Source organism: Typopeltis vanoorti, chromosome 3 (genome assembly GCF_054136105.1).
Source record: "Typopeltis vanoorti isolate ZY-2024b chromosome 3, IOZ_Tvanoo_1.0, whole genome shotgun sequence".
Classification (NCBI taxonomy): Eukaryota; Metazoa; Arthropoda; class Arachnida; order Uropygi; family Thelyphonidae; genus Typopeltis; species Typopeltis vanoorti.
In genome coordinates, this window is record NC_143551.1 from 103593828 (window position 1) to 103611648 (window position 17821).

Here is a 17821-nt window from a genome sequence, read left to right on the forward strand (position 1 = left end):
AACATGTGAAACTTTATTCCACTCTCCTAACTTAAACAGACCTGATGGTTTACATCTATCCCCTTTATGGGAGATAGGAAAGATTAGCTGATTTATAAAGTACTAACTTTTTATTGTGTGTGTGTATATATATTGTGTGTGCGTGCGCGTGTGTGTATAAAATTTTATTTTATTTTTTATTTTTTTAGTTAGGAAATTTATTGACCTTTTTTAGTTATCTTACATTAGCTATTTAGGTGGTGCCCTTTGGAATTGTCAGTCATTGCTCAATTAGCTTTAGAAATGTACTGAAGATACCACAGGCGAAAATTTTACTATTAAATAATATTTTATGTGAGTTTTTCAGTTATTATAATTTTGAATTCAAGTTACCATCTTATAGTCTAGTCCTCTGCAATTGGAGTCACTAGTTTCCTCTCCAGTCATTCATTATGTGCTATGATAGATGGTTTCCTCTTATCAGCTTTCTCTATCGCTACTCTCAGGATATCTCAGGGCTTCATGCAGTTACCCATCTTATTAACCTCAAATTCAATCCAAAGGTCTTGCTGAGGACAATATGCTTCATTCATTCATCTTCATTTGAGAAACCTTGTTCGTCACATTCATTTCAGAGAGGTGCTGTAACTTGAAAATGTCTGCAAGTTGAAGCACTGTGTTGAAGTTTGAAGACAATGCAGTTAGCGCTGAAATAAAAAATAAAAAAAACCTAATGATACGAAAACTGGTGAGAGAGTGTTTGTGTGCTGCAATACCATCTGTTATTGGTTGGGCATAGCACCATGTCATATGTACAAGGTGCATCCAGAAAGTAAGGTCTAGTCAATTATTTTTAAAAACTAGAAAAGAAGAAAAAAGTTTTATAATAAGCTATAATACCTATACATATGCAGGTAATCCTTGTATAATGCAGTACTTATACAATGCAGTCTACAAATTGTAGTAACCCTTGTTCAACATGGTTTAAATATAACGTGGTCTACAATTTCTAGTAACTAACCCTTTATTTATTTTTCATATATTTTTCACTGCAGGACTTAAAAATCAAATTTTATCTTCCTTAAATTTGTGTCTGCCTATATCGCACAAGTAGTTATAGGTATCGAATTTAGTTTTATTGTATCTCTGAATAAGGTACTGTGCAGAGGCTTTTGCAGTCTGTATAATTCTCAACAAATAGTGCAATTAGAGAACAGCTAATGAATCACTAACTAATGAATCACATGTCCCCTCTCACAGAAACTATGCTGTATAGCTCAAGCAAAACCATATGTTGCACTGAAACACAGTATCTAACTAAAAACTATTGTCCAATTTTTCAATTATGAAATAAGTGTTTGCTTTATTGCATTAGAAATTCTCGATGTCATTATGACAGATCACAAAGGCTAACTTAAAATAAAATTCTACCAAGAATTGAAACATGTCATATAATGAGTGTGTGAGTTTGCCTGCCATCTCAAACGCAAACAAGCAGCCATAGAATTCAACCAAGGGTTGAAACTTTTGTGTGAGTTGAGCCAGTCGGTAATGAGAAGTTCCGTCTGAACGATAAATGACACCCTGTCGTGAATGTGTTAAAACTAATACTGAATGTTGTTATGACAGTTTCAGATGTTATGGAATTCTGATTGAAGAGAATTAGCATTTCAACTCAACACTTGTCGGTTGTCTTTGGGTCGCGCGATCTTTTGTTAATACCACACCAATCATATGCACATCTTTATAGCTGCTCGCTTGTGTAAAACAAAATTCAACTTGTATGTATTGTAATAATTAAAAAAAAGGTGAATAATTTATAAGCATATAAAAGGATATCAGCAGTAAATCGTTGACGTGCCAGCAAAATTCTCAGACGTGCCATAGGTTGGCCATCTAGGATTTACTGTATAATGTGTTTATTGTTGAAAATTGTCTTCGTTTTCTGCCAGGAAAGCTTAAAAATCATAAATGTATTATTCTCAAGCTGAGCAGTTTATTTTCTGGTGAGTTACATACATATGTAATGCTTTTTTTTTTTTTTTATGTAAAAGTTTATTTTTATCGTAATGGCCACTAAAACTGCAATGAAAGGGAAAAAACCGACATTGAAGAGGAAATTCATTTCTCTCAAAGAAAAAAATTAAAATCTTGGATCAGTTGAAAATTGAAGAAAAACCAGAAGTTGTTGAAAGGACTCTGAATTTAAATGAATCAACAATTCCAACAATCAAACAAAATGAACATAAAATCCGAGAAAGTGTTATTGCTGGGTCAATGGTAAGTGCAAAGGGAGTTGCTCGTGTATGTGATATTCTAATAGAAAAAATTGAGAAATCTCTAATGATTTGGATAGAAGATTGCACTCAAAAGAAAATTCCTTTGGATGGACACCTTATTGAGCAAAAAACTTTCAAAGTTTATAAACAATCCAGGCAGCTTCAACAGACATTGAAGCTGCCCGGAAATATCCAGAAGAACTCTTAAAAATCATTGAAGAAGGTGGTTATAGTGCAGACCAGGTGTTCAATGCGGATGAATCTGGGTTATATTGGAAAAAAAATGCCAAAACGCACCTATATTTCGAAAAATGAAAGATCAGCTCCTGGAGTCAAAGTTTCCAAAGACAGAATCACTCTACTGTTTTGAAGTAATGCATCATGTGATTACATGATAAAACCAATGTTTATTAACCGATCGGCAAATCCTCGTGTGATGAAAGGGCTCGACAAGTCCACCCTACCTGTTTATTGGCGGGCCTACAAAAACACATAGGTTACAGTTAACATGTTTGAAAATTGGTTTTTCAAGTGTTTTGTACCCAATGTAGAAAGTTACACAAAGAAAAAGAATGTGGACTTCAAAATTCTACTAATTTTAGATAATGCACCAGGCCCCCAAACAAATTTAAGCATTCCGAATATTAAAATAGCTTTTTTGCTGCCTAATACTACTTCACTTATTCAACCACTCAACCAAGGAATAATATCAACATTTAAGTCATATTGTATTCGGCGAACATTCCAATTAATTTTGGAAAAAATGGAATCTAATCCAAACATGACACTGCCTCAAGCATGGAAAGAGTTTTCAATATTGAATTGTGTGAAAATTATTTCTCTGTCCATTAAGAAATTACAACCCTTTACGCTGAATGCTTGCTGGAAAAAAATATGGCCTAAAGCTGTTCTGGAACAAAATTTTGTATCTCCAGTGGATGCCGAGCTACATCGTATAATAAACGTCGCACACATTTTTGGTGGAGAGGGCTTTTGTGATATGGTTGAAAACAAAATTAGTAAATTAATTGATGGAGAATCAGATTTAAATGAGGAGGAACTGACACAATTAATAGATGGCGTCGAATCAAATGGCGGGGAAGGTTCTGCCGAAGATTCTGATTGTGATGAATCCGTTAAAGAATTCAGTTTAAAGAAATTAGCAGAAGGATTGGACTTGGCAAGAAAGTTAGGAAGTTATTTTACGGATAATGATCCCTCAATGGAGAGCTCTGGAAAATTCACGAGACAATTGGATATTTGTTCAAGGCCATATTATGAACTTAATAAAAAATTGCAGCATAGTGGTAAGCAAAGCCTATTACTGACTCCTTGATAACTAAACCAGCCGAAGTAGGCAATGGGAATTATAACAAATGATGTCCATGAGATTTCAAGTGGTGACGACCTCTGGCCACTTAAAGAACATCTACGAAATGTTATTTCTTGAAGAGAGTGATGACGATTAAAATATGCACTTTATTTGATTGTGTCTAAAACATTTATGCATTATGTGCAATGAAATTTATGTACAATTTGTAATTTTTATCATTTTATACTAGGTATTTGTCTCATAGTTTATGTTTTCTTAACTTACATAAATTACCTGAATTAAATAAAAATATTGTTTTTGTTGGATATGTCATTGTTGTTTTTATAATTTAAAAAAAAAAAAAACGATTTCGGAACCTACCCCAATTTTTCTATGTGATCTAAGTCTTGCATAATGTGATTTATATAACACAGCATTTCTATGGAACCTAACATCCGTGTTATATGAGGGTTACCTGTACTTTATTTTTTCAAATAGTAGCCATTAACTTCCAGGTATTTTTTATAATGGTACCATCTTCTTCATACCCACATAAAAGAGTCTGCCACAAGTGAATTAAGCCACTGAGTCATGCTGTTCTTCATTTCCAAATCATCTTCAAAGTGCTGAAATGGGAGCCACTGCTTCACATGCAGGAACAAGAGGTAGTCACTGGGCATGAGGCTGGGCTATAAAGTGAGGGATTGAAAAGTTCCCACCGAAACTTCTGAATTCGCTGGACAGGTTGAGCTGCAGTGTGAACTCGCACATTGTCATGCAAAAGCACAATCCCTGAAAACAGCATTCCTTGTCTTTTGTTCTAAATTGCTCATCTGTTTCTTGAGCATTTCATAATATGCTTCAACATTAATTGTGGTTTCTCACTGAAGAAAATCAACAAGCAAGATGCTTTTTAAGTTTCAGAAGACAGCAGCCATTTTTATAACCGATGGTGCGTGTTTGAATTTACCGTAAACTTCGCACATTCATCAATGAATTTCTGCAGAACTATTGTTTTCTGCCAAAAAAAAAACCATATCACAAACTTCACAACTGCAGATTTTTTTTTTATATATATCACAGCACTTATAAATTATTTGTAAAAGACAACAATGATAAGGCAATGAAAGCAAAATGGTTAATAGCTAGCATGAGTCACTATGTTATCATACATGCATGAACCCTTCTTCCATATCTTATTTGGTGGTAAATTCAAAATGAACCTTACTTTCTGGAAGTGCCTTGCATCTTCTAAATTCAATGAGATTGATGTTCATGGTAGAGATAGATATTCAGTAGATGTTGATGGTGCTGGTCTTTTTCAGAAGTACCTATCTAAGATCGTATGTGAGCTAGATTGTCTTATCATTGTGTAGGCTTCTGTGGAGAAAGGACGTGTTAGAAATATGTTTTCTGGAAAAATACCAGAACACATATTCCTAACATGTCCTTTCTCCACAGAAGCCTATGCAATGATAAAAGACATCTAGCTCACATACAACCTTAGATCTATATTTGAACATCTGTGGATGAACTAGAGCATTAGGTCAGGTCGAGGGTCATCTGCCCCACAACAGTCCAGGACCTTAATAAGTTGTAAGACCTAATTTTTCTGTGATGACTGCAGCAATCCTACAGGTGTACTTTCCACAAGGATACAATAGCAATCAATGGGAATTTTGGCCCATTCTTCCTATAGGCATGTAATAAGGTCCTGGACTCTTGTGGGGGATGATGACCCTTGGCCTCACCCAACAGTTCATCCCACTGATGTGCGATGAACTGGAATTGGTATGCAGCATACCAATCTGTTCAGCTCATACGAGCAGAATTTTCAGTCTCATTTCAAGATCATTCTCGGTGCATACAATTAGACAAAATAAAATAAACTGAAAATTATAGTGTGCATTACAATACATATTAAATGCAGGAGGATAGCTCGATATGTATCTACTAGAATTCATGGGAAAAATAATGAAGCTGTCATTAATTAATAAATTATTTAGCAGAAAGGCATAACTTAACAAAATTAAAGAACTGGATGTAATCTTGGCATTCTTAAAGTATCTGAGCAGATTGACCATTCTGCCCATAACTATTTGTTTTTATTACTTAATAATTTCAGCATCTTTTCTAATATCTACAGATCAGGCTCTCATTCTGCATTTAATATGTATTATAACACAGCTATAATTTTTAACTGTTTTCTATTTGAATTGTATGTACTGAAAATGATCTTGAAATGAGACCAAAAATTCTGCTATATTCATTCATTTATTTAGGGTGGAGGAAAAGTTGTTTTCTTTCTTTCTTTTCCTTTTTTTTTAAAATATAATCCACAAACCCTGCTCTAGAGACCAAACATGGAACTTTTTTCAAGATACTTCAAGGCTACCAAGTAACTTGGGCAGTGTTTTCACATCAGGCAATGAAATTCATCTCCCCACCTAAAGACATTTCTAAAACATTAAAGCCCGTGGCAGGATTTGAGCCCAAAGCTAGGAGAGCAGATACATTAACCACTCAGCCAACCAAAATATAGTCTTGTGTAAATAATTTCTGGACTATAAAATTGTTATCTGGTAGTTTGCTTATTTAATACACAACTAGTAACTAAATATAACATCACAAACATTCCCTATTCACATGATCGTTTCAGTTAGAAAATCAGCTTCTTGATAACAAGAAACAAAACAACTGATGTCCCAAAGGAGTTATCCAAAAATTTCACAGTTAATGAGAAACAGATGGATCAAGCAATATACAAAATTTCTTTTACAGAGAAGACTGGGAGAGAAAAAAAAAATAAAAATCAAAATGTACTACTTCAATAACCAATATTCAATGTTTAATACCACTCAAGCTACATGGCTTTGACAATACTTACTTATTTCGGAAGAAATTGAGCAGAAGTTGGCAGTTGGCAAGGAAAAGTACAAGTGGCAGGAACCAACCATGATATACTGTATACATGTATACCTGAGAAAATTAAGGTTTGGGGAATAAGATTATTTGAAACAATTAACAACAACAAAAAATAAAAAATAAATATATATATACACACACACACACACACACACACACATTTTCAACTGCACAAAATGAGAGGCCTCTGTTGAAAATTTCTTTAATTCCTGTCACATTTGGAAAAAAGTCTTATACCTAGAATATGGATACTGCCCAGTCAAATATTATTACTACTCCAAGACCCCCATAGAGTCAAAGACTCATCTAGGAGGTTCTTTTGTTGTACACACAGTTCAGCATACCATACCTTAAACACACTCAAATTCTCTGCAGCCACCACACTCTCGGGCATGGCATTCCAATTATTCACAACTCTGCATGCAAAAAACCTGCTTCTCACTCCCCCTGCTCACCCCCCCCCAATACAACTTCCAGGGATGTCCTCTGGTAATCCCCTGATCTCCCACCTTTTGCTGCAAAACCTCTTTAACATTGATCCTATAACAACCCCTTACTAACTTGTAGGTTTCTATCATATCATCCCTCTCCCTGATATTGACTAGACTCTGTAAATTGCATCTTCTCAACCTTACCTCATATTCGACATTATAGAAATCAGGAACTACCTTAGTAAGTCATCTCTGGACCCTTTCCAACATCTCTTTATCCTTTTAAAAACCAGATGACCAAATCTATGCACAGAAATCCATGCGTGACCTAATCAAAGCCTTATACAATGGAACAAAAGTCTCCTTACTTCTACAAGTCAGTATCCTCTGCATCATTGCCAGAATTCTTTGCATTGTCTTCACAATTTTGGCAATGTGTCCCCGAAATTTCAGATCCTTATTCACTATCGCCCCAAGATCTCTTATTTCCTCCACCTACAACAATATATACCCACCAAGCTTAAATTCTACAACCAATCTGTTTCCCAAATTTTAAAACCTTACAATTTGCAACATTGAATCCCCATTGCTGTGCCCATTCAATGAATTATTTGTCTTTTTATAAGGCCACATCTTCTTCTCTACTCTTCATAGTTTGGCCCAACTTTGCATCATGCGCAAACAACTGAATATCCCCATCCAAATCTTCGCCAATATCATTAACATACAAGTTAAACAGCAATGGCCCTAAAACAGACCCCCGAGGCACATCACTGGTGACTTTCCTCTTCCTGGATATTTCTCTCCCCCATACACAACTTGCTGATACCTCAGATAGCCAGTCTCCAATCCAATGCACTAATCTAATATCCAACACCATCTGCTCTAGTTTGACTATCAACTTATATGGTAATCTAGCCAAAGCCTTTGCAAAGTCTAAGCATACTACTGTGTATCCCTCTTCTCTGTCCAAGGAAGCTGCTACCTTATTGTAATAAGTAAATTACTAAAACATGAGCTCCCTTCAGCAAATCCATTCTGTCCATCAAAAATAATTTTCCATTGTTATCAACCCATTTCTGGATCCTAGTTCTCACCAGTTTCTCCAACAACTTAACCACAACATCTGACACACAGATAGGCCTATAATTTGATGCTTGAGTTCCATCACCTCGACCCAGTGCAAGACTCATATTAAAAATATATGTCAAGGCAGATTTCAACTCCCTGGCACATTCTTTCAGAATTCATGGTGATATATTATCAAGTCCTACAGCCTTATTAACAGCATGTTGGCTCAATTCCCCATACACCTCTTTGTAACTTCTTAGTCTCTCCTCCCCATCAACAACTGCTCTCAATCAGGCTGTAAAAAAAACAGATAAATTTATTTTATACACTTGAGGATAACAATTTCCCAGACTTTTGGAATAGTGAGACAGTCATTCCAATTAAGATTAGGTCTATGACGTAGGCTTCAACACTTTCTTTATTTTTCTTTAGGAGTACCCCTTTTTATGATATCACTGGCTTTTTACTCAATTTTCAGGGCATTATTAATATTCTAAAGACATAGGTACATGAAGAATATAAAGAAGAAATAATTTTGGACATACTGATGATATCATAAAAAGGAGTACCCCTAAAGAAAAATAGCAAAATAGCCATAAAAATTAATATTAATTTAGAGGAGTAACATGGAAAATTTTCAGAAATGATATCTATAAACATTCATATTTATATATGGATCTATGTAATAGTTTAATGTTTTGCCACATACACGATTTTCAATGTGCTGACCTTTCTTGTGTACAACAAATTGCATCTGGTGTGCGACATGCTCTACAGGTGAGCATAACAAGAAAGGTCAGCACATTGAAAATCGTGTATGTGGTCCAGGGGACCCTGATTCTGATGAATAAAACAATATTTCCTGTAAGTTCAATCACTACATTAATTTCTGTCTCTCTTGCAAGTGGTTGTTTTAGTTTAATTATTATTATTCTTATTATCATTGTAACACACCACATATCCAGCTGGAATGAGTGACGTGGCTGTGGCTTACACTGCCGAAATGTTATTATTCCATTTTTATCTGCCTTTAATGTAATTATCTGCTTGTTTTCACCTCTGCCAGCGCCAAAATTTCCCCTATCAGCGACTTTTGGTACTAAATCTTTTTTTCGCGGAAATCATCTCCCCATGCCTTCAAATGTCTCAATATAAAATTTGGTCTCATTCCGTTTATTGGTTTTAGCTACAAATGCCTCCAAAGAGGGAAAGTTATTTTATGGTCACCATGTATGAGAGAATTTTTTTTTAGCTTGCTTGGGCAATGATGTCTCCAAAAATAATTATATGGCCAAAAATAAAAAAGCATCTTTCTTTTCATCACAGGAGACATCAGTAGGTGCATATACACTGAAAAGGTTGTAACTGAAAAAAACCTTCCTCTGATACATAACAAAATCCTAATATTAAATGGCTAGCAAGTAGTACCAGATAAAGGATCATCTCTGCTATGTGTTAGATTTTAAGGATCTGTCACAGCTAAGTAACTTGACTTTATGTAAAATAATTAGAGCATAAAAAGGTAGTTAATCATATACATGACGCCAATGCTTTTTTTGGTATGGTATGCAGTGGTACTACATACCAGCACCTTTGTTAAGAGTGACGTATAACGTATGGTACAGTGTACATTTAGAAATTTTTAATATTCAGTTCTTTCTTACGCGTTTACCTAGTATGCAAATAAGCCTTAGTTATTTAATGAAACTTACATTTTTCATTCAGTCTTCACATATTTCCTTCTTTCAGAATAATTAAGATAAATGCTATATAAAATTTTTATTAAAATTATCATATAAATTTTACTTATTTTTATACACTTTTACAATAAATTTATGCTTAAAAATTGTGACATACTTAACTTGTTGTTCTTTTTCCAAAAACACTCATACTATAAAATATAAATCACAAATATATATTAGTTTTCTTTTTCATATCTTTTTTAATTTACAAATTTTCCTATTGGCGAAGAATGAGTACAGGCACCTATTGATAAGTATCGTTTTTAGTAAAAAAATTTTACTATGTCAATGAGTGTTCTTGGACTAGTATGTTTTGCTTGATCATCATTGTGGTGATAGAGTTTTTTTTTTTTTTTTTTTTTTTAGAAAACTACTAGCTAACTCTCCTTCGATTGTTATCTGGTAATGCACGTTTTATTTAGGCTAGCATGCCTGTTTAAGAGATGAAAAATATGAGCATACATGTTATTACAGAAAAAACCATGCCGCTTCTTTTTTGCTGTATGAGAATGGCTAACTTACTTTCAGTTGATAAGTTTCCATATATATTATTCTATTAACTTTGAGTTAAAATGAGATGTTGAGTTCCTATCCAGTGCACAAAGCTGCTCAACAAAGAAACTGTCAATAAATTTTTCTTAAAATCTGAATATACTCTAACCTAAATTTATTTCGTTCAGAATATATTAAAAGCTGTAAAGGCAAGTACGAAGAAAATAACTGCTTACACTTCTAAAATCAACAAATGCAAAATCTTAGGAGCAGTAATATCTGGATTGAAGATATAAACAGAAAATACATTTCTATATAATGAAGCATAATATTAATGAAGTACTTACAGAAAATGCAAGAAGTGTTGTGCCCGGAGATTTCCATCTCATGAGTGATGTCAAATTATCAATCATATTCGAAATTGGTTTTGTAGTGATTCCTTAAATAAAGACACACAAAGAATTTTATTCAAAGTTCTGAGTATTCTTAAATACATGGAAATAAAGATTTAAATATAAAAAATTATTCTGAAAAATTCACTTACCAAATCTCATTATATTTTCTTTTAATCTAGAGAGGAAAAAAGAGTTAAAAGTTTTATCATTTCTGGAATCATAAAATTATCATATGATCAATTTTTTTAAAGACTACCTTAAATTACATCCTGGTTTAAGATCTTTTCCTAGAATTCTATGAAATTTTAGGAAAAATAGTCACTTAAGCAGCAAAGCTAGACACTGGGAGAAAATTCAAGAAACCGGCAATGCAAGTAAAAACAAAGCTGCTGCTGCAAGTATATATATATATATATATATATACTAGGGAGATTTGTCCCGCTGGCACCTACGATGCACCCCCCCCCCTGAGTTCTGGGCTGGTAAGTCAGTTCTCCACTGTTTTGAAACGTCCAACAAATTGTTGTCTCATGAAGGCAAACACATTGTTGGACATGAAAAGTTTCAAATTTCAGCTTATCAGCTTAACGGCTTATCTCGGCTCAAAACAATGAAGAGATAAAAAAATGTGACATAAAAACGTTTCAAATTTCGGCTTATCGGCTCAAAACAATGAAGAGACAAAAAAGAGACATAAAAACGTTTCACATTTCAACTTATCTTTTTATATGTATATAGAGTGGACACACACACACACACACACACACACACACACACACACACACACACACACACACACACACACACACACACACACACACACACAGGTGTCTGAAAAGTTCTTACTTTTAATTTATAATTTCAAAATTTTTATTTTTCGACATGAAGTAAATAATCAACAATAAATAATCTCCCTTAAGAATAATATATTTATTCCAGTGATGCTCCAGCACCATTATCACGTCCCTATAGTGGTTCTCAGTAAGATCTGCAAAATACTCCTCTACAGCTGAAATCAACTCTTGATTTGAAGAAAAACACTGACCAGCAAGGAAGAGTTTTAGTTTTGGGAAGAGATAGAAATCAGAGGAAGCAAAATCTGGGGAATAGGGTGGATGTTCTAACAATTCATAGTGCAGATTCCTTAATTTTCCCATTGCCAAAACAAATTTGTGGGCAAGTGCATTTGTCCTGATGAAAGATGATTTTTTTTTCTTCTGCAAACCGGGTCTTTTCTCATGAATTATTTCATCTAGCCTGATTAAAAGATTGGAATAATATTCCCTGGTTATTGTTTTACCCTTTTCAAGATAATTAATAAACAATTTAGCATCACAAAAAACCGATGCCATGACCTTGTCTTCTTTGGAGCTGAACAACCGGCTTCTGTCCACTGTTTTGACTGCTGTTTGGATTCTGGTGTGTACTGGTGAATCCAAGTCTCATCCGTAGTAATAAATCAATGCAATCAGTTTTATCCTTGTTAAAACACTCCAAGCAGTGTTCAGAGATTTTCATGCGAGTGCGTTTTTGATCTGTTGTGAGCAAGTGTGGCATCTATCTTGTGCAAAGCATTTTCATTTGTAATTCTTCATGCAAAATATATCCTACACGTTCTTTTGAAATGCCTATAGTCTCAGCATTTTCATGCACTCTGATTCACCGGTCATCCAATACCATATCGTGCACTGATCAATGATTTTTGGTGTTGTTACATTTTTTGGAAGTCCTTCACATGGATCATCTTCAAGGTTGGTATGGACACATTTAAACTCAGCAGCCCATTGTCAAAAATGAAGGAAAAGAGTGCCCATGAACTTTTATGAACTTCGAATGAATTTCTTTTGGCGGTAAACTTTCTTTTACAAAGAATTTTATAACCGCACGATACTCAATTTTATCCATTTCAAGGGATGCAGACAACACTTTGGCTTCCGACAGCTGTATAAAAAAAAACTAAAAATTCACATGGATGCTTATGACAGATGTACCAACTCAGAAAAAAAAAAAAATCTTGCCAATAGTGTTGCCATTTTATGGTTGAGGCCGAGAACTTCTCAGACCACCCATGTGTGTGTGTGTGTGCGTGCGCGTGTATATCAAAGCCCAAAGTTGGTGCAAGTAATAAGTTACAAGGACTACCAGAATATCTGCGACAATTTAAAATTATTACTGATAAATAAATAAAGGATGTAAAACATATCAAAGATGTTGTGCATAATCTAATGCAAGATTTGTAAAAAATTTCAGGAGCTTCGAAGAGACTTCAAATTACAGACATGTAAAGAACATGAAAAATTTCAAAAGAATCTCATCAAAACAGAAGTAGAAGCTGAAGACTGTCCATAGATATTGTTAAAGCTTTTGGACAACAATAAAACAAAAAATATACAGAATAGTTGTTAAACTAATAAGAGTATGAAAAAACAGAAGGGGGGGAGGAGTATATCACTGAAGATTTGCTTCCTTCAATCTTACCTCTTTCTTGTATTTGAAAACCATAGTGAAACCTTGTTGCAGTAATATGTCATAGTAATGGAGCAATACCACCAAGGAAAAAATGGGATGCTAGTAAAATTGAATACTACTTCTAGTTTCTTTCTTCAAAGAAGAAATGCATGAAGGTCTTTCACTTATAAGAGAACAAAGTACTTATAAACATTTTTCAATTAAATCTAACAATTCCTATTTAAAAGTCACTGTTATATTTAATTGTAGTTAAGATGCTGATGAGTGAATGTTGTTTACTTAATACCTGGTTTCCTATAAGTGGTTTTTGCTGTTAAATACGATTATACTTTCAATTAATTCTGTTTAGCTGAGTATCTTTAAATAACTATAAATACTGATAAAGAGTGTGCGCATCCATTTCATATGGGTGAAAGCACCCATATGAAATGGATGCTTTCATGAGTGTTTCACAATACCACACAGGAGTTAGAAAAGAAAAGTGTTTAGCAAATAGCAGAATAAAGTGAGAAAGGAAATGGAGCACATTAAGGAGTAAAGCAAGGTAAAGATAAAAGAAAGAAAGAAACAGATAAAATAAAGATATGATGATATTGGTGATTCTGTGATTGGGGGGGAGGGAGGCAGGTTCTCTAGATAAGTGAGAAATGAAAAAACATTTTCTACAGAACTTTCTACAAATATTACACTAGAAAGAAATTATATTCTTGTTTTAATCCTTCAGACAAGCATGAAGCAAGCAAATAAATCCTTCTGTTTTAAGCTATTTACAAAGTCTTTGTAGACCAGTGCAATAAATTAACCTCTCTACTGGCTATTATAATGTTTTTACATTCATCACAAAATATGGATGTGAAGTGTATGAAGAGCAAGTCAACAGTTATCTCCATTAAGAGGTGTGATAATCTTTCAAACTTATAAAAACACTTATTTATTATTATTTATATGGTCACTCTGTGGAGTCAAAAGACTATTTGTGGGAGACCCACTCTAGCCATTAACACAATACCTATCATACACCTCCTTAAACCTATTCAATGTTGGGGCATTCACAACCACCTATGGCAATCTATTCCACTTCTCCTCACCACTCTCCAAGAAAACAACCTACTCCACACACACACACACACACACACACACCCTTACTAACCACACTCTTAGACATCTTCCAAGTGTGACTCTTTGTTTTCCACTCCAACCCCCTACTCCCCAGTTATTGAAAAATTTCTTTTATGTCGATCTTATAGTAACCCTTTAGTAACTAAGTTACTATCATATACCCTCCCCATCCCATCAAATTCACTCGACACATCTATAAACTGGACACCATTCCTCCTGCACAATCTTCTCATAGACTACTTGGCAATCATGGCCCTTCTTCTCAAATCTATCCTATCATACCAAAGCAGAAGACTCACCATGTTTACTTTCTTTCTCTTCATTTTTGCTTCTTCTAACAATTCTTTCATATCTTCTCTCATTGCATATTTCTCACCTTTCAAATCATTTGTGCATGCCAAAACATTAATTCGTTCACTTTTTTCTTTTACAAACTTAAATCTTCACTAACATTCTTTATCTTCGCTTTCTAATAATAAGATATATTATTATTAGACATATTATTATCTCCATACAATACTATCTCTTTTCTCCCAGTTTCTCACGCTTTTATGCTTTTCCCATTCACTGTTTCTTTCATTCTCTGTACTTCTGTACCACATGCCAATCATTTCTCCAGGACGGGGATGTCCTGTTTTCTCAAAAACGAGGACGACATGTTTTGTCCTTCACAGGACAAAATGTGTCGGAAATATTTCTCATGAAACATTTCCAACAAATATTTTCTATATTCTCCCTCTCATATCACAAACTGCTCAATCTTGGCAACCAATGCATTAAGAATATGTTACACTGCACTAAATCCCACACATTGATATCTGTCAACATCGATGTCTTCATACTAGTGGTGGAGGTGGGCGGTAGATGGTGTTGTGTAGTCGGTGGAGACAATTGTAGAGTAGATGCCCTCCCTCGATGAGTCTTGGACTCCCTGCAGGTGTCATGTAATAATAAGCTTATAGTCCATTAGTACTGTGAGTGAGTTAAGAATTTTTTATTATTATATTTTTTTTTAAAAGTTATGTACATATTTTGGAAATTCAACTCTACAGAACAGAGAATCCTAAATAAAATAAAAATGTGATTTTTATGGGATGAAACATCCCATGAAAATCACATTCATGGCCATGGTGGGATTCGAATCATATTAAAAGCAAAATATCAATTTGCAAAAACATTGAGAAAATAATCTTGTGCACTTTATTTTGAGAAAAAAAAAACTATTGTGGATAAAATTTGGTTCTGAAATTTGATTGTGGTCACATCCCACAAAAAAAGAGAAATGTTGCATTTTTGAAAAGAAACACATTTACTTTGAATTCTGATGTTATGTGGCATTTTACTGCTGTTTTTGAACAGTAATTACTATTGTAAAATTACTGTTGAAAAACTAATTTTTCCTGGAAAAATTACTTATTGGAGTGAGACTTAATGCAGAGACTCAGAAAAACTAGATCATCATGGAAGGAATGGTGAGAATGTGTAGGTAAATTCAGCAATGGTATGCAAATAGGATAATGATATGAATGGCATCGAGCATGGTTGTGCATCTGCAAAGGAGTGAACACATACACTATGCATTTGGACCTTTTGAATGTACTGGAGGAGGGAAAAGAGAAAGTTGTGAAACAGGATCAAGAAGCTTGAAGATCTAAGTATAAAAAACAAAAGTTAAATGACAATTTTTTATGTCTATACATAATAAAGGAGCAAAAGGAATAAAGAGATTGACTGTGTTGGTTATTGAACATTGTATTGCCTAAGATTGTTGGCATAGTGAAACCTGCTATCAGAGGATTGAGTGTAAAAGAAATGCAAGGACAACAATGAATACTAGGAATGATGCAGAGGATGATGATGCTCATTTGTAGGAGTAAGGAGATGCTTGTTCCATTGTATGAGGTTCTGACTAGGCCACATATGAACTACTGTGCACAGATTTGGTCACCTGGTTTTCAAAAGGATGAGATGGAGAGGGTCCAGAGGCAATTGACCAAACTAGTTTCTCATCTCTGGAATGGTGAAAATATTTTTAGGAATGGCAGAAGAGGTAAGAGAAGATACTACTAATGATATCAGATGATTTGAGTTCAGTTAGGGTAGAAACTCATGAAAGCAATAATGGTAATAACGTCGAATGTAGCAGTGCATTTGAGGCTATCTATAATGAAGGAGAGGCTAACAGGATAAAATATATGGTGAGGTGTTGCTACATACCTGGCAGTTCAAATGCTAGATATGATGAAATGCTTAGCCAAATTACCCTAATGGGTACTAAACAAGTGATCATTATGAATGACTAGATTCAGTGAGCAGAAGAGAAATCTCATGATAAGAACAAAGGAGAATTTAGTGGTTGTGAGACAACTTTCTCAAGCAGCATGTGAAAGAAGGAACTCGAAATCAAAGAGCACTAGATTTGATCACAGTGTTAGCAGGGATTTAGTTAAGAAGAGGACAATTTTAAAACCAGTTCGCTACAGTCATCCTGTGTATTTTCCTGGGAAGTAGTTAGATATATAGATGTCCCAATTAGAAAGTTATGTGCTAAACTATAAAGCTGAAAATTATGAACTCAGGAGAATAACATCTTTTGTCCCACGGTATCAGTTAGAAAATGGAAAAGATATCAGCAATGCACAGGAATCTTTGAAAAAGTGCTCAAATGAGGCAAAATCTGAATGTATCCCTAGTGTTTAAAGAACAAATAGGTTAGGAATGAAATGAATGTGCAACCTTCTTAGCAAGAGATCCATAAGAAGAAGATCATGTGGAAGGAATATCATGAGAATAAGGTAGTTAAGAAATATATAAAGCACTGGCCATAAAAGTTATAAGTACTGTGTGCAAAGTTAAATCATAGTATGAAAGAAAAAAAAAAATTGGTAAAGGCTAGAGAAAATTCAATTAATGAGGGCTCACTTTCCTAAGATATATCAAACTGATGTATATAACCCAGTGTACAGTTCTATAACTACATTGGAAGAGTTAGATATGCATGAGAATCAGATTGAAGAGCTGTTGCATAACCTAGATAAGATTTTATCAATAGTGACAAATGGACTATCAGCATGTATGCTAAAGGAATGTACAGTTGAATTGGCTAGGACTTTGACATGTTAATATAACTTGAGTCTCAGCTCAGAAAAGATACCACAGGAATGGAAAGAATGTACGATAGTTCCATTATACAAGGATGGTGCAAAAACTGATGTATTTAACTACTGACCTATCAGTATTTCTGGTGTCATGAAGATTTTAGAGAATTTGGTAATAACTGGCATACAGAAATAAACTAGACCAACAAGTTATACTCTGCAAGGAACAGCATAGTTTTACTAAAGGAGAAGGTCGTGTTCTAGAAATTTGCTCCTATTTTATAACAATGTTATAGTTATAAAATAAGAGTTATAAAACAGTATCATAGTATATCCATTCCCTTTATCCAAGATGGATAAAGGGAATGGATATACTATGATACTGTTGGATTTTGCTAAGGTATTTGATAGGATACTACATGAAAGGCCATTGCATAAATGGAGAATATGGGTTTGGAATATAAACTCTTGAATTGAATAAGCAAATGGCTGAAAGGACAAGTAAAAAA

The 17821-nt window shown here is 34.2% G+C and overlaps 1 protein-coding gene across 1 annotated transcript in view; it reads right to left on the reverse strand.

Moving 5' to 3' along the window:
* LOC150108436 (GRAM domain-containing protein 4-like) overlaps window positions 1-17821 on the reverse strand; it is a 458431-nt gene that overhangs the window by 281193 nt on the left and 159417 nt on the right. The window contains exons 7-9 of the mRNA XM_090390467.1: window positions 10776-10801; window positions 10579-10670; window positions 6458-6549 (exon numbers count right to left, since the gene is read on the reverse strand). Coding sequence (XP_090246593.1) covers window positions 6458-6549; window positions 10579-10670; window positions 10776-10801 — 210 coding nt within the window. The remainder of the gene's footprint in view (window positions 1-6457; window positions 6550-10578; window positions 10671-10775; window positions 10802-17821) is intronic.